Below are 24432 nucleotides of genomic sequence, written 5' to 3' on the forward strand. Positions count from 1 at the left end.
TTAAGGACCAGGAATAGATAAAGACATGTCTAAAGAAGAGCCGGAAGGAGGAGACTAACCTACCAGGACCCACTTACGAAGATCCAGTTTTGAGCCGGCACAGGGACAGAAAATTTGGCCCGTGGAATAGAATAGAGAGCCCCGAAACAAAGCTGTGCCGATATAAAACTCCGGTATGCGCCTCTGGTGACCACAACGGTGTCCTGATCAGACCTCCCTCCGAGAGAACCGGCACAAGGGGTACAGTGACCGGACAGCCTCCAGGTCTTCTCCAGGTCAGAAGACGGCGACTTTATACCCACTGTCGCATTCTCGCAGACCACGCTCTCCCCCAGGGTTGCTTCCAGGCAGCGACCGAGACCGCAGGGGCACTAGAGTGGGGCCATTTCTGCCTGACGTGGGACCCCCTTCAGGGGCAGTCTCTGCTCTGGGGCTCCCCAGTGGCCTAACCAAGGCTTTCTCGGCGCTGCCCCAAGTCCGAGGCAATTCCTAGCAAATCTTCCTTCCTCCCTTCTCTCTGTTCACAAGCAACCAGCCTGTGTTGTGGGCATTCTTGCTTCCTCCTCTCTCCTCCGTGCACCTTCAATGCCAGCTTGGTTGGTACCTTCCCAGAGGAGCCAAACCGCACAATGACAGGAGCGTGTCAGAGTAATTGGGAACTGTTGGGTGGAGCGGTTCAATAAACAGCTTAAAAAACAATGGCTCTGTGTCGAAAAACATAAAATTGGAACCCTACTCTGCACGTATCCAAAATTTAACTCCATGCAGATTAATGGGTTCAAGGTCAAATGCTAAGGTTTAAAACTTTTGGGAGACTCTATGGGTATCTCTTAGGGTGTGTAACTTAGATCTTGAGAAAGGAAAATTGTTCTTTGTTTTAAAAAAAGACTTTATTTATTTTAAGAGAAAAGGGAAGGAAGGGACAGAGGGGGAGAAATACTGATGTGTGAGACACACACCGATTGGCTGCCTCTCGCACGCCCCCAGCTGGGGACCTGGCCCACAACCCAGGCCTGTGCCCTGACTGGGAAGCAAACTGGTGACCTTTGGGTTCTCAGGCCAGCAGCACTCAATCCACTGAGCCACAGCAGCCAGGGTGGAAAACAGTTCTTAAAGACACACACACACACACACACACTGGATTTGACCACTTCGAAATTAAGACTTTTGTTCATTAAAGGCATTTAAAAAGAGACAAGTTACAAACAGGAGGTTTTTGCAATATACCTGAGAAAGGACTAGCATTAAAAATTCCTTTGAATCTACAAGCACATAAAACCTAATAGAAAAATAAGCAAAAGGTATTTTTTTTTTTAGAAGAAGAAACACATATGGCTAGTAAAATATGAAGAAATGCTCAATTAAAAAAATTTATATATTTTTAGAGAGGGGGGCAGGGAGAGAGGAAGAGAGGGAGAGAAACATCAATGTGTGGTCACCTCTCACATGCCCTGACCGGAGGCCTGGCCCGGCCTGCAACCCAGGCATGTGCCCCGACCTGGAACCGAACTGGCGACCCCCCAGTCTGTAGGCTGGCACTGAATCCACTGAGCCACACCAGCCTGGGCAAGAAATGCTCAATCTTATTGATTAGGTAAATACAAATTAAGACCACACTGAGCTAACACTTTGATTGATAATGTCTGGCAAAAGCACGTGCTTAAGAGGATGTGGATCCTTTCATACGCCCTCCTACACAATGCTAATGGGAATGCAGATCCATGTGTCTACTTTGGAAAAATATGTTTGATCTTATCTTTTAAAACTGGATATTCACATACCCTGTGACTGAACAATTCTACTTTTAGGTAGGCACCTAAGCGGACCAAAGAAAGCTCTTACGCATCTCTAACAGGAGACACGAGCAAGAACTTTCCCAGCAGCACTGTTCACAGTTCTAAAGACTTGGAAGCAACTTGAATGCCCATCAGTGAGAAATCAGACAAAGTCTGCCATGTTCACGCAGTATTGTATCATACAATAGTGAAAGTGAATGAATCACACACATAAAATATGGCTGAATCGTTACCCTCGTTACAGTAGGTTAAAAAAAAAGACGTTTCAAAAAAGATACAAAGACATTTTCCCTTTGTAACAGACTTTATGTCTTAGAGTAGTTTTAGGTTGACACAAGAGGGCAGAAATTACAAAGTTTCAATATACATTCTCCCCACCAGCAGAGTTTCCCCCCCATTGTTACTGTATCATTTACCTGCTACACTTGTTGCAGCTGATGACCCAACAGCCATATATTGTTAATGAGAGTCCCTAGTTTACATTAGGACCCACCATTATAGGATCATACAGAATAGTTTCATCACTGTAAGAAATGCCCTGTGCTTCTGCTGCTCAGCCGTCCTACTGCCCCTGGCAACCAGTCATCTTTTTACTCCACAGCTTTGCCTTCCCCGAGGGTCACACAGTGGGAATCACACAGTGTGCAGCCTTTGGAGACTAGCTTCTTCCACTTAGCAGTAGCAGTTAAGAGCCCTCCGCCTCTTTTTGTAGCTAGACAGCTCATTTCTTCCTGTCACTGAATACCATTCCGTTGTTTGGATGTACTAGTTTAGCCGTTCGCTTATGGAAAGATATCTTGGTTGCTCCCAATTTTTATGAATAAAGCTGCTGTAATAATTCATGTGCAGGTCTGCATGAGAACCTAAGTTTTTAACTCACTTGGGTAAATACATCAGAGCTATGTGTAGCTTTGTAAGAAACTGCCTACATGGCTTCCAGAGTAGCTGCACCGTTCTGTACTCCCACCAGCAATGAATGAACGCCCGTTTCTTCACATCCTCACCAGCATTTGGTGTCACTGTTTTGGATTTTAGCCATTTTAATAGGTGTGTAGTGGGCATATTCTTTTTATTACATCAAAAACAATTCAGCCCTGGCTGAGTAGCTCAGCTGATTAAAACATCACCCTGATAATGCAAGGTTGTGGGTTCGATCCCTGGTCAAGACATATACAAGAATCAATGAATTAAAAATAAAAAAATAAAAAAAAAAAATAAAGCAAAAGCAGCCCTGACTTGTGTGGCTCAGTGGGCTGGGCATAGTCCTGCAAATCAAAAGGTCACCGGTTTGATTCCCAGTCCAGGCACACGCCTGGGTTGCAGACCAGGTTCCCATTTGGGGGTATGAGAGGCAACCGATGGATGTTTCTCTCCCTCTTTCTCCATCCTTTCCCCTCTAAAAACAAATAAATGCAACCTTAAAAAAAAAAAACCAAAGCCTGTATGGTTTTGTGAAGCAATGTCACTCCAACAAATCCATTTAGAAAACACATAAATAAATAAACAAATAAACGGTCCTTCCCTGTAAGGCAAAGAGGCAGGATTATCCGTCAGAAAGAGATGGAAGGCCAGAAGCAGAGCTCAGGGAGGAAAGAATATGCTGCTGTTTTTGAAGATGGAGGAAGGAGCCAAATGCTAAGGCATGCAGGCCGCCTCTAGAAGCTGAAAGAGGCAAAGAACCTATTTTGTTCTAAACTTCAGAAGGAACCAGCCCTGCCAACACCTTGACTTCAGCCCAGCGAAACTGACTTCAGACTTCTGATCTCCAGAACTGTAAGATAATACACTGCTGTTGTAAGTCACTAAGTTTGTGGTAGCAGCAATAGGAAACTAACACACTGAGGCAGGCATGGACCGATGATAAATTGGATTATGATAAGTGCAGTTCTATACCTAGGTCCAAAAAAAAAACAAACCAAAAACGAAAACCTTTGAGTAGCTCCTCATTGCCTGTACAGCAAAGCCCAAACTCACCAGCTCGATATAAACCCTTCACAAATCCCTGCCCTCCTCTCTTAGCTCTCAAGACCCCTACGGCACGCCTCCCCCACTCCTCCGTCCGGGAACAAACAAACAAACAAATCACAGTTTAGCCACGAGTCTCGGCCTCTGTGCCCCTCTGTTGCTCCCACTGACTTAACGGGGCTCCACTCCCTTGCCAGGGTCCCTTCGAAGCCTCCCATGCAGAAACCCACCCTCCCCCCGTGCTGCCATCACAACGCTTTCGCCGCACTGTGGGCTCCTCCAGAACTAAGGTTCGGCGGGCCCAGGGGCGCACCGCGGACGGCACAGCGGCCCCGAAGCCCGGGACCAGACGCCGGACCTCACCGCCGCCTCTCGTTAGGTTACACGCGCGGCTGCGAACTCACTAACGTTCTCCTACAGACGCGTGCGGCGGGGGCGGCGGAGACAGCGCGTCCGGGGAACCGCGCGGAGAAAATCGGACTCCGCGCGGCCACAGAGCCAGCCTGCACCCGGCTTCCCACGTGTTCCAGCGACACTTCACTGCGGCCACACGACAGGGCAGCACGAACACGACCCGGCGTCTGCGCGCGCCTCTGCCCAGAGGCTTTTTTTTTACTCTGAAAATTAAATAAGGGGGCAGGAGGGTACTACCACGGCCCCTCACCCTGCCTCGTTAAGTCATTTTAACGCTCTTCTTACGCCCGTCCCCAGTGGGATGAGGATGGATGCGGACGCCCTGGAGCCTGCACGGCGCTCCACAGAGCAAGCTCCCGCGGCGGGGAGCGTCTGCTCGCAGGAAGGCGCGCCCAGAGCCTGCGGCCGGCCCTGCGGAAGCCCGAGGGGCTCGTTCCCGGCCCGCCGCGCGGGGCGGCAGTTGAGGACCACAGGCCAGGCGTTCTGATCAACAGAGGGCCCTGCAGAGCCGCCGGCTCGGACGCCATGCGGAGCCAGAGTGCCACCCGAGCCGCAGTTGAAGAAACCGCTCTCCGGGCCGGAAGGAGGCGGAGCAGCAGCTCAGGTTGAGCCAATTGAAGAGCCTTACAATGCCCGCAGCAGGCCGCGGGCGGCCCCCAGCGGCAGGCACTCTGGGTTTCGTAGTTCCCGTTCGGGACAGCGTTTCTTCCCACCTCGTTTCCGCGCCTTTTAGCATCGCCTTTATTCCTCGGCTCCCCTCCCAACACGCCGACTTCCTGGTCGCCGCACGTCCTCACGCAGGACTACACTACCCAGAAGTCTCTCCTTCGCGCCCCCGGGCGCGGACCTCCGCCGCTTCCTTTGGACTACAGTTCCCAGAAGGCTTGTGGAGGAGCGTGTCCCTCATTTCCAGGACCACAATTCCCAGGCTTCAGCTGCCCGGGGGTTGTCTGGTTTCTCTCCTCGAGCCGGCTCGGCTTCGGCCGGCCAGGAGGCGCACAGTGACGACGTGAGCGCTCGTAACCGGATGCAGGGTTTCCTCAGGGGCCCGTTTTTCTTCTCATTAAGCTGTCCCCCTCCGTAGGCCGTCGGCTAGCCGAAGCAGTGACCCGGCGGGCCGCGCCTGCGCCCTGCCCCGTTTCCTGCCTGGCTGGTGGCGGCAGCCATTTTGTTCATCCTCCTCCTCCGCCTGCTCCTCCGGGTTGGAGCGCAGTGTCCGGAGCAGGCTGGGGGGAGAGAGCCCGAGAGCAGGGTTCGGTGCCTTTTCCTCTGCGCCCGGCTGGTGCCCGGAGCTCCCCTCCCCTTCCTCCCCGCCCCCTCCCCTCCCCAACCCTGCCCTCTCCCCCTTGTCCCGGGATCACTCCGTCGCACCCACCATGATGGAAGACGACGGGCAGCCCCGGACTCTGTGAGTACCCGAAAGGAGGGTGCCCGGCGCCCAGCGGCCCGCGCGCCGCGGGACGCTGCGGGAGGGCGCAGGAGAGCGGGGCCGGGCCGGGACTTCCGGCGGCTCCGGGGCCGGGGCGGCGCGGACGCGGAGTGCATTCCTCCTGTGCCCCGTTTTCCCGGGAAGGAAGCCCCCCCACCCCCCACGGCCACTTCCTGGGGCCCGGCGCTCGCTCCGGCCTTTTTCCCTCGCGCCCTTCCCTGCGCGCTGTCCCTCGGCCGGGCGTCTGCACAGCCGGAGCTGTCAGGCCCGGGAGAGGTCCCGCTCTGCTCCGGGGGCCTCGGGCCGGGCCGGGAGCCGTCCCCGCGGGGGCAGGGCCCGGTGGGGGTGGGGCCGGAGCCGCATCCCCCCCGCGAACCCCGGGGGACGGACCCCCGCTGCAGCCGCTCCGGGCTCTTCGCTCCCCGGGGCAGCCGCACGGTCTGGGGCGGCGCGAGCCCCTGGCCCGCTGCTCGGGCCCCCGCGCGCCCCCGCCCCGCTGTCCGACGCGCGCCCCGGCGCCCGCTGCTTTCCAAGTGCAGAGGGAGCCCCCGTCCCCGCGCGGACCGCCCCGCGCGCCGGGCTGACCAGTAATGACACCGCTTCTGCCCTTGCGGGGCCCCGCTTTCTACTCCGGCCGCGTGTCGGGCCCGTTAGAGCGGGGTCAGGGGGTGCCTTTCTGCCCACGACCCGCGGGGTGTCTTCGGGGCGCCTTCTCTTCGGGCTTCGCTGCGGCCTTTTCCCCGCAGCCCGGTCGAATGAATGAGGCTCGTCCCCGGCCGCTCACCGAGTTCCCTCCGTAAGGAAGCGCGAGGACGCGGCGCCCGCGGGCCTGTCCCGGCCGCCCGGCGCGCCCCTCCTGTTCCCTGCGCTGGTGGTTCGTTTTCAGCCCGCGATTCCTTCTAACCGGGCGTTTGAAGCTCGGCTCATCCCCCTCCACCCAGCACGAGGCGTCCCCTCTCCGCTCTGTTTTCTCTGGCCTCTGCCCGGCGTCGGGGTCATAGTCCGTCCGGCGCTGCTGGTGGCCGGGGAGGCGGCTTTGGGGGGACAGATGCGGGAGGGTGGGGACCCGGGCAGCCTGGCCAGCTCGCCGCTCCTGTCCTCGGTGCTCCCAAGGGAGAGGCCGCTCAGTGAAGTGGGCACCTGTTCGCTATGGGTCCGGGTTTTTGCTTTGTTTCGTTTTGTTCTGTTTTGTTGGGGGGCGGGGGGCTTGGCCTTTTTCATTCCCACGGCTCTGTTTCACGGAGGTATTTGCCCTCCCGTTCTGAGACTCGGAGGCCAACTTAAGCCCTTCGGCTGCTTGAATGAAAAGCCTGCTTAGTGAAACTTTTATCTGCTTCGTTCTGTCTTCCATTTCGCCCTCCTTTTCCCAGAGAGGAGAATTGGGACGGACTTGAAATTTGTGCTTTAACGTCCGACGCCGAAGCTGGGTATTTAGTTAGCAAGGCGCACCTGCGTGGGGGCTGGGGAGGCCGGTTAGGGCCCCGCCAGCGTGCGTTTAGAAAAGATACAGGTTACCAAACGGAGATACAAGTTACCGAAAGAAGCTACAATTACATTGTGTCTGAAAGTGACATCGTCATTGCATCATAGTAGCTCCTGAGTAACGGTAAGCGCGCGCGGCGCGTGTCCCGCGAGGACAGGTCTCGCTCCGGCCGCGCCGAGTGCGTGCTGTTTCAGCACTTGTCCCTCACACACCTCAGCTGCCCCTTGCTTCTGCCCTGTCTTCTCCGTCGCACCTTGGTCCCCAACAAACTGGCGGGCTAGCTTCTTGGTCCGTTACTTCTACACTCATTTCCTACCTCCAGTTTCCTGCTGTCTTTTCGGAAACACACTTAAGTTGTCTGTGTTTACAGTTGTCTGAGAGCGTGGCGCGCGTACCCCTGAGAAGGGACGCGTCTTGGGCTTGGAGCACCTGTGTCCCTCCCGCTCGCTCTTCTGCCGCCCGCTCCCTCCTCCCCTCTCCCCAGGGGAGGGCTGTTCTTTTTAGACAAAGGCTGCTCCATCTTCCTAGGTCTTACCCTGCCTGGAAAATAAGAGGTATTCCAATATTTTACCATGATTATGCTTTTCATTAAGTCCAGTTTAAAAAAATGACTGATTATATATATATATATTTATATATATATGCATATATATTAAAAACCTTCAAATGTAAAAATTTGAGGTAAAAGCAGATCTTTCACAATTGGGATTTTTTGGGGTCAGATTTTAATTAAATAATTCATAGTAGTTTTTTAAGTGTTTATTTTACATATTTCTCAGAATTCATTAGATACAAGTAATTAATGAAAACTTTGAACGTGACCTTAGAGGTTGATGCCTAGTAAGGGTTTTATTTTGTTTATTACTTATTGAGCTCCTTTTATTTTACATTGGAACTATGGATTAGTATTTCAAGTGGCTAGTATGTGTTAAAAAGAATGTACTCTTAACAAAGCTTATCTTAAACTGTTCCTTAAACTGCCTGTGTGTTACTAGTGAGGTTTTTTTCCTGCAGACACACACAAGCTAAGACATATGGTTCTATCATCAGAAAACAATATGGTGTTTATAGCCTAGGTAGGTCTTTAAATATTCATTTCCTACCATATTACTAATTTATTTGATGGTATTTAAAGTGGTATAGAATTGCTTTGATGTTGAGCCTAAAGTTTTTCATAGAGTTGTTTAAAGGTCTGTTTTCTGATGCTCTCCATTTTTATTTGACATTATATTGGGGTACTATGTATTGGGTAACTTGCGATCTGGAAAAGCAAACACAAAAGGTCATGCCATGTAAGTGGACCGACCGCCTGACACCTGCCTTGTAGGACCCAGGTTTCAGACGTGTCGTGGGTGGCTTTGAGTGCAGTGATTTGAGCCATGGCACCTCCGAATCTATAACAGAACATGACATTACAATGGCGTTCTGCTGTAGCTTGCTTGCTTCATCTCTCTGATGCACCAGACGAGTAGGAGCTGTGGACCTGGGATCATACCACGCTGTGCAGTGCCGTCTTTGAGGCTGTTCTGCCTGATAACTCAGCCAAAAGGAGGACATAAACCAGTGGTTCAGAGTATAAACTAAATAGCTAAAGGCAAGAGCAGAAGAAAATACTATTAAATCCCATTATAAAATTGACTATACCATAGATTTGGCTGTATTGTGGCTGCAATTAAGCTCTTCATTCAACTTAATTCTAATTCTCTGTTTCTTTAAAATGTATGTGTATGTGTGTAAATATATTCCTTATCTAGTTGGTCAGTTCACTTGTCCCTCCTGCACCTTGCCTCCTACTTAAAATGAAATATTGACAGATTGATTGATTCATTAGCGGCCCACTGAAGGGTGTTTTTGCAAAATCTCCTCTATATGAACCTGTCAAGAACAAAAACAAAAGTGTTACTTTTTATGGAAATTTGGCTGTAATATGTTTTGTAAAAGTGCTGGTAATTTCAGCCCTGGTAGGGCTACTCTTTCCAGAATGAGAGCACATTCAATAGTGAAAAAGTGCGATTTGTCTTTTATCTGAAAGGCACAATGTCCTTAACTTAAAATTCTGCCTAGTGGGACGTAAGAAGGGGTTTGGCAGTGTGAGCTTTGTCTGCTGCGAGGCTGCCAAGTGTCTCGTCTCGGGTTGGGCTTTAACCCTGATGTTAGGGATGCAGGCATCATTTTCCACTTCTAATGCTTTAGTTCCTACAGTTCCTGCTCTTAGAAGACAAAATAGACCCAAGGTACGCCTTCTTTTTATTCCCTTGAGTTAAAAATCTTTTCGGAATTTCCTAAATGTTTGCTCTTTGAATTGACCTCTCAATACAAAACTTTGAGCCACTTGCTTTCTGTTATTTTATACATGTTCTTCAAGTCAAAACTTTATTTTTAAACACTTGGAACTGTAGAATATGTTGACTGCTTCATAAGCAGAGCGGAAAGAAGTTTGCTGCTTTACCACAGAACTTTTAGTAGAGATATTTGAAAAATAGGAAACCTTAAAATTAGATTTTTCTATAAGCATTTCATACCATTCTAAACTCAGATTAACGTTTTGCTCTTTGGCATCGGTACTTGAAATGTAAGTTAATATATTTAAATGTGCCTCTAGAAATTCTTCAGAATCTATAACTGATTGGAAATAGGTTGACTTGAAATAAAAATCATATCAAACACCAACAGCTTTAATTGTGACTGTTACGTATGGAAAGTAATTAATGCCCATGCAGTTTTTCCTGAGCAGATCAATGTTTTAAACAGTAATGCAAATTTAAGACTATTTAAAATTTGTTGTATCATAACGGTCATTCTGCTTGAACTTTGTTACTGGGTAGTGTCAATTTCTGAAAATTAGTTTTATCCACGTCAGTTCTTTTAAAAATGAGCTAACTGGCACTTTAGGTTAGATGAGTGTAACACTTAGGAGATCAGGGTCCCTTCTTCGTTGTCCTCTCAGATAGGGCCACCTTGTATGAAAAAGAAATTATGCCATGCATCCTTGCTCACAAACCCCAGTGAGTTAAAAAGGGCCAGGCAGTTGTCTGGCTAGCTCACCATCCTGTAACCGTTCGCTGCTGCTGGAAAAGTGTGTCACTGCATGGCCCACCGATGGGTCCGTTCCACTCTAATTGTAAAGGAAGGGTGGCACGGGCGGGCCCAAAGCAGTCGTCACGAGTTCAGTCTGCTGTTGAAGTAGCGTAGGGCCTGCGGGTCCGCTCTGGAGCACGTAAACGAGAAGTCTCAGCGCCCGTTGCACTGAGATTCTTAGCTGAGCTGGGAAGTTGCTCTTCATTCCTAATCACTTAAGTTTTTTATTACACACAGCCTTACCTTTTTCTCAGTCTGTTTTTTGAAAGTGTTTCGTCTTAAAGCAGTTATGTATTTAATATGGTAATAGATGATGCAAAGCTTATTTTGGTCTCAGTACTAAGTGTCGAGATGTTATATATTAGGAAAATAAAAATTTATGTCCGTTTACTTTCCAGAAGAAACTGTTAATTTTTACAAGTATTTGTTGGCTCGATGAGGTTCATAACAGGCAGATTTTAGGGATTATACAAAGTACCTAAGACTTAAAAATTATAAGTCTGAGAATTAAGAAAGCTAAATTAAAATACATCTATGCTACAAAAGAAACCAAGGCGGTCATCTCTGGGTGGTCTTTTTTTTTCTCCTTCTCCCTCTTTTTAAAATGTATCTGGGTTTTGAATTTCTTATACAAAATATATATGTTCAATTTATAATTTAAAAAACAATCTCAATTCTTTATATATGCATAGTCAGAAAAATACCTTTATTTGTCTTAAATTTTCTGAGTTTTAAAGAAGTCTTTATATTTGCTTTATCTACATAAATGTGTATTTTGATTCTGATGTATTTTAGGCTAGGAAATTTTATTTCTTTACCCTGCTCTTCTGAAACCAGGCATAACGTCAGTAACAATTTTATTTATGTACTTTGGTTGGAGGTCTAAGGCAGACTCAGGTTATAGCCCTTTATAGCTAATAATTGGTGTTTTCGATGAATCGTTTTGTGTGTATGTGTTATACTTTTATTTTTTTTGAGCTACATTATTCTGAATTGTGTGTAACACCTAGAAATTACAGTTGAGACTGGTTTAAATTTTTGTTTGTTTTTTCTAAAAAATAAGATGAGAAAATAGTATGTTTTTGGTATGCAAGGTTACATTGATTTGTTATTTATAAAGTGTTTTGAACTGGGACTTCCATGGTCGAAGAATAATTTAGTGGGCTAAGTAAGGATGAATTTTACGTCCATAGGATCAGGCTTAATTGGAAAACTTTTATTGAAGACAGAGGAAGTTACAGTGAACTAAAAGGTGATGAGTTAAATGATAATACATTAGAGCCAGAGCTGAAAGAAAATTGCTGATTTTTTTTTTCTTCTTCTTGTCCAGATACGTAGGTAACCTCTCCAGAGATGTGACAGAAGTCCTTATACTTCAATTATTCAGTCAGATTGGACCCTGTAAAAGCTGTAAAATGATAACAGAGGTAAGATCTTCCCAGCTCCATGTGCTGACAGTTGGCATGATGTGTAACATTTTGAGATACATAAGTTGATTAGTGTCATTTTAAAATAACTTTTTAAGCCTCAAGTTATTCTGATGGAGAGATTTGTGTTTGTTGTGTTGACTTTCTGCTTTGATCTGGCTGACAGACTAGGTTTGGAATGGAGTTTTATTTGCGAGGACATCTTATCTCAGAGTGTTGAAAAACTAGATGACTTTTCATACAGTTCAGCAAGAATGTTACCGATTCAGGTAGTATACATTTGAAGTTCAGGAATTGGTGTGTATAAAAGAACATTGGGTTAGTATATGCTCAGTGCAACTCTATCCATCTTGTGCGTTTTTAGTAAATACTAATGACTGAGCAGCCTGTTGTAGATAGGAATTTAAATTGCTAGTGTAATAATTTTGTTTCCCTTTTTTCCCAAAGAAAACTACTTAAAAAAAAAAAGATTTTATTTGTTTAATTTTAGAGAGAGGGGAAAGGAGGGATAAAGAAAGGCAGAGAAACATCAATGTGTGATTGATTGCCTTTCGTGCACCCCTAACCAGGGACCTGGCCTGCAACCCAGGCATGTGCCCTGACTGGGAATCGAACTGGTGACCCTTTGGTTCGCAGGCCAGCACTCTGTCTACCGAGCCACACCAGACGGGGCAGAAAATGACTTTTTAAACTTTCGTGGTTAGGACTCTGACAGTATCCAGTGACTTGTGTTTCAGTTTATTCCGTCTTCCTTTTTGTTTATTTGACACATTTTTTTGGACCATTTACTGTGTGCTGAGTATTAGGGTAAGTGCTAGGGATACAGTGGTGAATAAGACAGTTTCTAGCCCCACAGAGTTTTACAGTCTAATGAGGGAGACAGAGGAGTTCGCAGGCACTAATGATATAGGATAATAAATGCTATGTAAGCAAATTCAAGTGCTGTGGGAGCCCATTGGTCCCAGTACAGTCTGAGGTGTGGAGGGGCTTTTTAGAGGAGTCAGTGTCTAGGCTGAAACTGAAAAGATTGTAATAGAAGCTTTCTAGAAAGGAATTTGAGGAGGAAGGGATTCCAGGTAGAGAGGAATGTTGATCTGTTCTGATAGACAGAGTGGAAATGCCCGTGAGAGAGTGGGGAGGACAGAAATTATAGCAGGCTTGGAGTTTCCAGTGGTATCGAGTGGTCATAGAGGTGTGGGAGATGACACAGGAGTCTTTGGTGGGGCCAGAAGCCGTGCCGAGGAGTCTGTGTTGTATCCTGAGACAGAGGGGAGGTGTTGGAAACCTGTAAAGCACACTGGCCTTCTTTCCTGATGGTGATCGTGCGTCTGTTCGGGTATATTACCTTTTCTCTCCTTCCTGTCTCTGATGATGCATTCATTCGTTTTTTTTATTAACTAAAATTTGTCTTGTGCTGGGCAATATTCAAAGCTGGGACTCTGAAGAGAATCAGGCAGTTGTGTGATGGTGATTGGGGGGTTGGTGCTGTGTGGCCCCGGTGGCGAGGGGAGATGTCACCTCTTTGAGCTGACACAGGAATAACGAAATGATACCATCTATGGGAAGAGCTGGAAGCATAGGGCACAGCAAATACAAAAGTCTTGAGTCGGTAATGAACTTGATGTGTTGCTAGAATCAAAACCAGAATAGCTGAAGTCTGGTGAGTGGGGACAGGTGTTGGGACTTGAGTCGAAAGAGGTGGGCAGGCAGGGCTGGGAATGACATAGGACAGTACAGTCCTTGAGAGAGGCTGGATTTTACTCTGGTTGCGGTGGGGTTTTAAGCAGGGTAATGCGTTCTGCTTTGTGTTTTTAAGTTCCTCTGTTTGAAGAAGGACTGGAGAGTGCATTGTACGGGCAGGAGCCGAAGGAAGGGTTTGCCTCACGAGCCTAAGTAAGAGGCGGTGTGGCCTTGTCCTCTAGAGTGGCAGCCTTAGGAACAGAGCTTTACAGACTCGGGATGTGTTTTGGAGGTAGGAACCATAGGACTCGATCGGCTGTGGGACGTGTGGAGAAGAAGACGTCAGGAATGGCCCCAAGGTTCTTGTTTGTGCAGTTGGGTGGGTGGTAACGCTGTTCGTTTGCTAAAACGGGCATGACCGAGGGAGGAGTGTGGAGTCAGGAGCTTGGTGTGGCGGTGCTGAGTTTAAGGTGTGCGGCGGACCGCGGGGTGCGCGTTGCCGTGGGCAGCGGGCTAAGGCCGCTGGGGACGCCGGAAGGCCAGTGCTGAGGACAGCGGCCGGCAGTGGCGTGTGAGGCCGCGGGCTAGAGGGCCGCCAGCTCGGAGATCAGAGGGGGTGCTGGGCGGGGCGGGGGGCCGGAGCCTCGGTGCCTCCCCCGGGAGGAGACACAAAACCGAGAGCGTGCACTGGAATCTAAGGGGGGTCGGGGAGTTGTGAACTGGCGTGAATTCTGCTGGGACAGAAAAGGGGTCACAGAGGTGGCAGAGAGGTCGGTGGTGACTCCAGCGTGAAGTGTGAGTGGCTTCATTGGGTTGGAAGCCGACTGGGACTGGAGTAAGTTTAGGAGAGAAGGGGCGTAAGAAACCGGGGAGAGTCGCCAGAAATTTTTTGTGAAACGTTTCATAGAGATTGAATGTGTGCGTGTGTGTGTTTTTAAAACCTGCGTGTATAGCCATTTGAGGGGTAGAGGCATTCGAAATGAATTTTCAAAATTTATCCATATTCTACAGCTCCCACACCTGAACTTGTACATATTTATTTGTAAGGTCTCATATTTCTCTGTCCTGCCCTTTATGTCATCCAACAAAAATTGGTGAAAGCAGTAATAAGGGCGGGCGACTTTCAGTGTCCCTTGGCGGCGCTGCAGGCGGGAAGCTCCCGGGGGCATGCACCCCGGCAGGGCTGTCCAGGCATCTCTTTTCCTGTCCTGCGTTTCGTTTCAGCCCACGAAAGACCTTTCTTCCCCTGAACTTTATGGTGGTTTTCCTTCAGGCGTTGTTTATTTTAGATTCTAGCTTTTCCCTGCATACTGTAATAAATGTATATTATCCCGTCTCAGGCAGATTTAAAACTCTAACACGCCTGCCCGCTGGGGTGTGACAGGTCAGCGGGCCTCAGATGGGACGCACGATGTGATGTGCGTTCTGCAGACGGGCGTGCGTGCCCGTGCGTCCCGTTGGGTCTGGCCTGCTGCTGCTTGGAGAAACTTGGGGTGGTGTGCACGAACAGACTGGGTTCCCGAAGCGTCGTGTTGTCGACCTACCCGGGGCTCTCGCAGGGTTTGCCGTAATTATCAGTGCTTTCCTTAGAGAGCGCAGGCAGAAAAGGTAGGGAGAAAGGGAAGATTGCCTAGCCCAGCTTTAGGTTATTTGCCTTGAAAACCCTTTCTTCAGTGAATGTTACTCGTCAGTATTAGCTTTTTTACAAGAGGACTGCAGGTGTAGCTTCTACTTGGAGCCTCGCCCTCCTTTTCTTCCGCTAAGTCAGTAAGCACAGCGCTCCGTGGGGTGTGACAGGAGACTTTGGGTGGGCCCGGGGCTTCCCTGTCTGTACCAGGGGTCCTGCTTTCCTTCCCCCTCAAGGCAAGGCCTCTGGCTGCTTCGCCACTATCGTTCCATTTATCCGTCTTAGTTTGGGTTTTTCTTCTAAAACTCTCCTGGAGTGAAAAACAGTGGTTGTTTAAAAAGATCTTTATTTTATCTGGTATTTTTATCTTTTGTAACTGCAACTAGAATTTCACATTTTAAGTATTTTTTAGAGCATTTTACCTGAACCACGATGAATGTTTTTAACCTTATGTAAAAAATACGTATTTGTACCGTTGTGTGGCTCTTTAATATAGGCTGCAGTTTTATAAAATTCACTTCCACTTAGGTTTTTAGGTGATCGAGTTGCCGTAATGGTAGCATGCTTTCTCATCGTCTTTATAAATATTTGCCAATTGCTGTCACGCATAATGTTGTAGAATATATTTAATAAAGGTTTCTTAGCAGTGTTTTTGTGATATAAAATAGTAGCTTTGTCCTGAAATATTTTATTCAAAGACATTTTTAGAAATTTTTTTCTTGATCGCTGGTGTGTTTTCCTGGTCTTTGAAGACCTAATTCAAAAGTATGTAGAGTCTTCAGTACATTAGAATATTTTGGAAGATAGGGAATTCATTTCAATAGTTTGTTATCTGAACTTTTTCAATTTTTATTCTCATTCCTTTCTTACCTATAAAAAATACATGATCTTGTCTCATCATATGTAGTGCTAGTCAGGAGTGAAGTTTGTAAAGTTGGTTCATTTCTGTATTTTTTATAGTCATGGCCTACAATTAATGAAGGATTATGATGCATAAATAGAATTCACCCTTTTGGAAATAATGTTGGGAGAGAAGAGCAGTGGTAAGGAAGTAGTCCTCATCCATCAACTCGGGACCTGAGGTTTTGTTTGATGTAATATAAACTTCTATTTTCTATTTATCGTACTTCACCAGAACCCTGTGTTTTGACTTAATACTGATGGCCACGCTTGTGTGCTGCTTTGGTAGTTCTGTTGGGCGCAGCGGCAGCCTGAGACGCAAAGTCAGGCCTCGCCGTGAACCTTACCTGTAGAGTGTTAGGCTTTCTTGAGCTTATGCAATCTCATCTGTACATTCCTAGCTATCAGTAATGTTTTTTCCTGGGTTTTCTTCTCAGCAGCCCGATAGCAGAAGGGTCAACTCTTCTGTCGGATTTTCTGTTTTGCAGCATACAAGCAATGACCCATATTGCTTTGTGGAGTTTTATGAGCACAGAGATGCAGCTGCTGCACTAGCTGCTATGAATGGGAGAAAAATTTTGGGAAAGGTAAGACCATGGGTGGCGGCACCTAAGGGGTGTGTGTGTTTGCGTGTCACATTAGTTGGCATTCTTCCTTAGCGAGTTTTTCAATGAATACTCAGCTCTGCTGAGCGATGGCTTTGCTTTATCCAGCTTAGTGCTCTTGTAAAGATTGTCCTGCTTGATAAATGATTTAAAGTGGGAAGTGTGTGTGTTTTAATGACATGCCTAATAATTGCACTAAATATAATCTTTATTTTAGGAGGTCAAAGTAAACTGGGCAACAACACCAAGTAGCCAGAAAAAAGATACTTCCAGTAAGTACCCCTGCTGCCTTTTATTGTGGGAGAGTTCTGAAATTCCCGTGGCAACGCCACAGCTTAAGCGGCGTCTTCCTTCCCGTAGCGTTGCCTGTTACAGGGTTAGCGGCTGACTCCTTGAGGATTTCATTACCGAACGCTTTAATTTCAGATCACTTCCATGTGTTTGTTGGGGATTTGAGTCCAGAAATTACAACAGAAGATATCAAATCAGCATTTGCCCCCTTCGGTAAAATATCGTAAGTATCATAATTAATGTTAAACTCAATAGTGATAGGCAAAATTGTACATGATTAACTTGTATCAGAATTAAGTTTTTCTTTCCCTACTTAGTGTGATTTTTTTTTGTTTGTTTGTTTTGGTATTTTTGATTAGTAGATGTTGTTGAAAATGTTAATGTCATTTTACTGTTTTGGGGTCTTGTTTTTATCTAATCCTCTGAATAATATGTTTAAATTTTTTAAGTGATTCTGTTTGTTATCTTTAAAGCAGATGTTTGGGTGGTAAAACCTATTATGAAGTCCAACTTTTTGTCAAATGTTTCAAATATTTGGTGGTTAAAAATAATGGGTTAACCAAAAATAAATGTGATTTATATTGTGTATTAAACTTTTTATAAGTTGCGGGGAGTAGATAAATTCTTGGGTATATTGTGGTTAAGTTGGAAATGTATATGTTTAATTATAATGATAAATGTGTTTTACTATTTTAGCTGAAAAGTAGTACTATATAGTATTAAAATGTTTCAATGCCTGAGCCATAAATTTGGGATTAATTACTAGTTTGTGTCTGGGGTTTTTTTTTTTTTTTTTTTTTTGTAAGTGATATTTTATTCTGCTAGTTTGGGCCCAAATGTGGTTTGATTTTTAACAAAATTTATGCTCAAATTTCACTGTATGCTACTCGATCAGATATATTGGAAAATTAAGTGGTTACAATTCTGTAAAATGTTTATTCTAATTTACCTTTTTGATTAAGATCTGCTTATTTTATGTATTTCCTGTAGATGTAAATTAAATGTTCTAGTATTACTTCACAGGACTATATTTCACCTAAGAACAACAATGTTCTTCTGTATACAATTTGTTGTTCCATAGATTTAATTTATTTGAAAGATTTAATTCTTAATTTTCTGTTTTGATATTTGCTTTGCTTTTTAATCTTTAAATGTGGTAAGTAGTACTGTTTTAAAAGTCAATATAAAAAATAATACAGGTTGCTGTTTTTCAATCTTTATTTATACCTGAGACCTGCAGTTTTTTTAAAGTCCAAGTCACAATTAAAAGTAATAGCATTCTGGTTATTTTGCAGAATTGCTCATAAGAATGGACAGGATCTTGAAGGCTAACTGCAAGGAACTGTGCACACTGGAACTCAGTTGTAGATTTTTTTTCTCATTTCTATTTATTCTTATTATACATTATTTATATATACATATTTTAGTATTTACATTTTAACATTCTATATTCAGTGGAGTTCTATATTTCCAATCATTTTAACTTACTCACTAAAATTTCTGTGTAAATTTGTTGTTTTCGTACTGGTGTGCTTAGCATTGTTGTTAGTTTTTTATTCTCCTTTCTTAAATTTCTGAAAATGTCAATTTTTCAAAATTTACAGCTGCCCAAACTCCAAAATGATGATAGAGAATTGACCAAGAAAAATAAAGAAATCTGTTAACAGGCCATGTATGCCTTTTTAATTCCTATTTTTTCCTCTTTTTCAATTTTTTAATATTTCATATATTTTGTATCACTAGGCAGAAGACATTTAACTATTTAGAGATTGCATGGTGAAGTAGTTAGTATTGTTACAGTAATTTATAGAATCAGTAAACCTTAGAGGACACTAGCCAGTAGAGTATTAGAAAAGGAAACTATTGTTCCTATTAATCTTCAGATTTGAGCATTTAGTTTAGAAAGCACAGGCTATTTGATTAGGTTGCATGTTTATTACATGTTTTTGTCCTACTGCTTTTTTCTAACAGGTAAAGAAGCGTTAGGGAGAGTTCAGGAATGGCTGTAGTTAAATAGGGCTAACTGAAATTTTATTTAAAAAATGCTCACAATACAGTGTGTGTGGTTCCTTTTAGTTTTTATTTTGAGAATAACTCTTACTTCCCTCATTTAGCTGTGCTTCTTTTCACAGGGATGCCCGAGTAGTTAAAGACATGGCAACTGGAAAATCCAAAGGCTATGGTTTTGTATCTTTTTATAACAAACTGGTACGTTCTTTCAACTCAATTTAAATTGAACACAAAATTTAATCATTAAATAACCTGAAACTTGAATATTCTTAGATGTTAACTACAAACACAGCTTTTATGTAGTTTTTTGTGTTTTAGTAATAGAGTATAATTCATTCTTTTCCCATAAGCTTGGAAATAACTAGCTGGTTATAAGGAAGGGTATCAAAGCTGCGTTTGTGCACTGGTGGAGGTAAGACGTGACAGAAGTAAAGCTCAGGGCAGACGAGGCAGTCTCAGAATTTGGACGGAGTTATACTTAGCCTTAACCGTGAAAATCTCAGTTTTAACTTTTAATTATTATTCATACTTTTGTAGCTGGCATATTAAGGCCTGGAGCACGTTACGTAAATGAAAATTGAAGCAATTCGTTTTGCTTTTCGCATGTATTTGAGAGATACCAAAATATCTAAGCATTTGCACTAACTAGAACATCAGATAGTAAAGAGGCCTTTGGTATTAGTATTTCAGAACCGTTTCAGCAACTTCAATTACTTGCATTTTATTGAAGCAGTAAGATAAAGGGCAGGAGTCGTACATTTTTCTTTGCTTAGATTTATTGAAAATTCAAATTCTGAGAATCTAAACTCATTTTTTATTGGCAGCCATTGTGTAGCATTCTCCAGCAATGTAGAAGTCTTCTGTTTTAAAATGAGCTTTTAATCTGTATTATAGTTACAAGCCATTGCACTAGAATGGACATTTTTGGGGATAGGTAATTTAGACCATGACATTAGAGTTTTTATATGTTCTTCAGTAAAAGTTATATTATAAATCACCCATCAAATTAAGATATTTGAAAAACAGAATTCTTAAAGGAATTTCTGTGTTCCTTTTGTTTTGTAATCAGTGAGATTGTGATTTTTTTTCTCGCACATTTGACTGACGATAACTTTCCTTGACGCTTAACCGCTCTCCTGGTATTTTGAAATCTATAAATAATAATAGCTCTCATGAATCACTTGATTTAAATAATTTTCTTGTGATACTTATTCAGTTATGTGGGATGCCTAGTAAATTCATTTACTGATAAGACTTACTGGTCCAGCAGTGCCAGCGTTGTGTTTCATCTTACTGGGGCTATAAACCTCTAGTTTCTGTTTGTAAGAGCTCTTTCTTTCTCTTTTTTCCTCCCTAGGACGCAGAAAATGCAATTGTGCATATGGGAGGTCAGTGGTTGGGCGGGCGTCAGATCAGAACCAACTGGGCCACGCGCAAACCACCCGCCCCTAAAAGTACACAAGAAAGTAAGATATGTCTACTGTACATTACAATTATGGCTACTTCACAAAATCATGCGTTAGTATAGTCTGAAGTTTCTTAAAAGTTTTATTAGCATTGCCAGCTCATTTCATCTTGAATATAATTGTCTGAAAAGGATTGGGCTTTGATATAAGTGTACTTGGAGCTGTGAACCAGCTGATATTGTAGGGAAATCATAGCAGCAGGAAAAAGAATTAGATTTCCCCCCAAATGGGGCATACCTTAATAAAATGTATTAGTTTTATAACACACTACAGCTATCAACATTTTTGTTTTCTCTGTGCATGTAGATAACACTAAGCAGTTGAGATTTGAAGACGTAGTAAACCAGTCAAGTCCAAAGAACTGTACGGTGTACTGCGGGGGGATCGCTTCCGGGTTAACAGGTACGGTGCCCGGTCTTCTCACCCCGCTTTGTGGGGCCTCGTCACCGTTAGCGCCAGTTCCGTGATAAACGTGGGGCTTGAGCAGTCTTTTCTATGCTTCTGGTTTTCAGATCAGCTTATGAGACAAACGTTCTCACCATTTGGACAAATCATGGAAATAAGAGTTTTTCCAGAGAAGGGCTATTCATTTGTCAGGTAAAATTCTACTTGTAATGTTGTCGTCCCAATACCCGATCCGTTCCCGTCAGTTATATTACTTGAGCCCCCAGGTATCAGAGTTTGTCACAGTACTTCTTCGCAGTGTCGAATTGTAACCTACCTACACACTGTGCGCTAGGGTACCAGTACCAAGGCGATGCTTGTAAACTAATGAGGGTCTGTATTATTTACTGTTAAGTTCTTAAAAAAAAAAAAAAGACAGCCCCAGCTGGAGTGACTCAGAGGGTTGAGCGCCAGCCTGTGAACCAAAGGGTCACCAGTTCAATTCCCAGTCAGGGCACAGGCCTGGGTTGCGGGCCAGGTCTTCAGTCAGGTCCCCACCTGGGAGTGTGCGAGAGGCAACCACACAGTGATGTTTCTCTCCTTCTCTTTCTCCCTCCCTTCCCCTCTCTCTCAAAATAATAAATAAATAAAATCTTTAAAAAAAAATCATTACCAAGAAATGGGGGGAAAAAGGTGTTTTCTTTTTTTTCCCTCTTAGATTTTCAACCCATGAAAGTGCGGCCCATGCCATTGTGTCAGTGAATGGTACTACAATCGAAGGACATGTTGTTAAATGCTATTGGGGTAAAGAATCTCCTGATATGACTAAAAACTTCCAGCAGGTAATTCGATTTTTCATAGCACTTTTTAAGGTTTCTTATATATCTACATAAAGGCTTTAGAGACTGTGAAACAAAAAAAATAAGGCAAATATCTGCTTTCAGTTAATTTTTTTAATGCTATTTCAAAAGTGTTATTTTGTGGTATTAACTGAATCTTAATACTTTCTCTTCGCAGGTGTCACCACCCCAATAAACTTAGACAATGATAAATAACAGAGTCCTATTCACATAAGGGTGCTTACTTAGTTTTTCTCTTCCTTGTCTCCCACTTTCTTCAAATGCTGTGTTCTTGCTTGTTCCCTGAAACAGCAATCTGCTTGTTCCTAGGTCGACTACAGCCAGTGGGGCCAGTGGAGCCAGGTTTATGGAAACCCGCAGCAGTACGGACAGTACATGGCCAACGGGTGGCAGGTCCCGCCCTACGGGGTCTACGGGCAGCCGTGGAACCAGCAGGGATTCGGAGTAGAGTAAGTTCGGGTGTCTCCGCTGTAGAAACGGATACGGTTCTGGCAAGAGAGATACAAGAGGGTGTTTTCCTAGGGAGAGTCTATTTCACTTAAATACATTGAACTATTTGGAATTATAAGCATTTTAGAAACCTTCTGAGAACTGATTTATGATACTAAAAATTTATTTCTTATTACCTAGGTGAGACGGGAGGTTGGGGTAGCATTTGGTGTGTCCTCCTGCCTCACTAAGCAGCTGGTAGAATTTGATTTACATCTCCAATGTACTGTTTTATCTACTTGTTTCTTTTTGCATGGAACAGATGTTTGTCTAGATGGGCTCAGAAATTCAGTGATTTTGTCTCTTGGCTTGTGTGAGAAGTCTCAGAGATTTATCTGATAAAAAAAAAGTAGCTTGCTTCCCTGGCAGGTAGCTCAGTTGGTTAGAGCATCGTCCCGATATCGCCGAGGTTGCGGGTTTGGTGCCCAGACAGGACACGTACAAGAATCAGCCAATGATGCATGAATAAGCGAAACAACAAATAGATCTCTCTCTCCCCCTCTCTCCCTCCCCCTGTCTCCCCTTCTCTCTCTCTCTCTCTCTCTCTCTCTCTCTCTCTCTCTCTCTCTCTCTCTCTCTCTCTCTCTCCCCCCCCTTCTCTGTAAAAATAAATAAATAAGTTTTTAAATAGCTTTTTTTTTCTTTCTTGATAGAATGGGCTGGTCCCTTGTACTTTTATCCCTTCTAGGCCAACCCAGACCTTTATTTTCACTCGTTTCTTCTTCCTTTTTCTAACATGGAACTGTGTTTTAAAAATTTCTTGTAATTTTATATACCGTTTGCAGTATATAAGTAGATGATGTGTTGAATCATTTTGTCATTTTTAAAAAATTAGTTTTGAGATACTCTTCAGAGAATTCATTGTGTTAAGTTGTTATTAACAAAAATTTAGGACTGATATTGTAATGTATATTCTCCATACACGACTGTGTATCATTCTTTTTGCTCTTTGTTGTGGGTTTGTTGATATCTTGTCTATTCTACGACTTGGCTCTGCCTGATTTTCGTATAAATGTATAGGTAGTTTTTCCTTTGTGTTTGCTGAAGGTTTTTTTTTTTCCTTTCCAAGTCAATCGCCTTCTGCTGCTTGGATGGGCGGATTCGGTGCTCAGCCCCCCCAAGGACAAGCCCCTCCCCCCCCCGTAATACCTCCTCCTAACCAGGCTGGATACGGAATGGCAAGTTACCAAACACAGTGAGCTGGGACTCTGAACAGAATGGTGATTCACGGTAGCTTCAGTTTCCTGTGACACTCTGAAGACATGGAAGGAGACATCGGAACATGAAAGTATTTATTTTAAAAATTGAAATGTTTGGAACCTTTAGCACAGCTTTGCTTTGGTGAAGGACACATGTCTTCTAGTTTTGCCTTTTTAAGTTTTTGTTCATGATGGATATGAACATGATTTTTCTTTGTGTACAAAAACTAAAATAAAGTCAATAAAGACAATTCTGACTACAAATTTTGATATAATAGGAGAAATGGGTGATACATTTTGATTAATAGATACAATTCCATTTTTATCTTGCTGGTCAGTATTTTAACTCACTGTTTTTAAAAGAGCGAAAAAAGGGAGGATCGTGAACAACTGGGAATCACATATAAGTTCATCCTGAACCTTGGTATTCCCCTCCCCTACCTGAGGCGGACCGCGTTTGACGTCAGCAGACAAAAAATATGCTGTTAAGAAGAAATGCATGGTTTTGGAGTTGCTTTGGAGGAAACCCTTTATGCTTAAAGAAACGGAAGCGAGGCTGATACAGAAATGTTGCGCCTAAATAAAGAACAGCATTGTCTGAGTTACTTGGGCAAATATTGGTGGTCCACATTAAAACGTATTTTTAAGACTTTAAGAAGTATTGATTATTAAAACTAGTAAATCACATTTCATTTTGGGGGAAGATTCCAAGTATGGTGTTTGTATTGAAGTCAGACATTCATACTTGTGCTTTTACATGAAGTTTAAATGGTATACATTGTAAATATTAACTCCAGTGTTTAAAAAGCATGCTTCAACATAGAAGTAGCAATGTAATTATTTTAAGTAACACTCAACACACCCACTGCATTGAATGCAATGGATTGGTAAGAATGTTTAAGACTGACATTTCCAAGGTTGGCTATTATGTAAAATTAAAATTATACAAATTACTATACAGAAAAAGCCTTAATTTTAATTTCATACAAATCTTTGATGTATTAGTACATTTTAAAATGTCATTGGAAGAGTTAGATTTTTTCTTTGATTTTTTTTTTTTCTTTGCTTTACATCACTTGGTATGTAAATACCTTGATTAAAACCTTGTAAACCATTTCAAGGTTCCTATGAATTGTATAATACAAGTGTTTTTTAAAAATCTTGGGGTGTTTTTTAAAATTAGATATATTTTGCCCTAGAATTTTTTAAATAAGATTGCTAAAATATTAGACCGTTCATTGTACCAATTTATAATTGGATATTCTGCTTAACTAGTACACAGAGTTGTGACTTTTATTTTTAATGAAATGGTTACCTTGCGTGGGCAGT

General features: G+C 43.9%; 1 protein-coding gene across 2 annotated transcripts; it reads left to right on the forward strand.

The window, feature by feature from the left end:
• Positions 1 to 5095: 5095 nt before the first annotated feature.
• Positions 5096 to 23354, forward strand: TIAL1 (TIA1 cytotoxic granule associated RNA binding protein like 1). 2 transcript variants are annotated; one of them, XM_090278779.1, is made up of 12 exons: positions 5096 to 5583; positions 11496 to 11592; positions 16237 to 16386; positions 16622 to 16676; positions 16831 to 16918; positions 18828 to 18903; positions 20063 to 20171; positions 20478 to 20573; positions 20684 to 20768; positions 21274 to 21397; positions 21725 to 21864; positions 22974 to 23354. In XM_090278779.1, the coding sequence occupies exons 1-12, from the start codon at positions 5552 to 5554 to the stop codon at positions 23101 to 23103; spliced, it is 1182 nt and encodes a 393-aa protein (XP_090134905.1). In that variant the 5' UTR covers positions 5096 to 5551; the 3' UTR covers positions 23104 to 23354. The 2 variants fall into 2 exon arrangements, with proteins under 2 accessions (XP_090134905.1, XP_090134906.1); XM_090278780.1 differs by having other exon boundaries at positions 5097 to 5583; positions 16288 to 16386.
• The last annotated feature ends 1078 nt before the right edge of the window (positions 23355 to 24432 follow it).

This window comes from Furipterus horrens, unplaced genomic scaffold (genome assembly GCF_987537825.1).
Source record: "Furipterus horrens unplaced genomic scaffold, mFurHor1.1.pri manual_scaffold_5, whole genome shotgun sequence".
NCBI classification, from domain to species: Eukaryota; Metazoa; Chordata; class Mammalia; order Chiroptera; family Furipteridae; genus Furipterus; species Furipterus horrens.

Bases quoted from the DNA above. Each gene is read 5' to 3' on its own strand.
- TIAL1 (XM_090278779.1), top strand. From the start codon at position 5,552: ATGATGGAAGACGACGGGCAGCCCCGGACTCT. The intron at 5,584-11,495 runs GTGAGTACCCGA...CTTCTTGTCCAG, and splicing joins GACGGGCAGCCCCGGACTCT to ATACGTAGGTAACCTCTCCA. The intron at 16,919-18,827 runs GTAAGTATCATA...TTCTTTTCACAG, and splicing joins GCCCCCTTCGGTAAAATATC to GGATGCCCGAGTAGTTAAAG.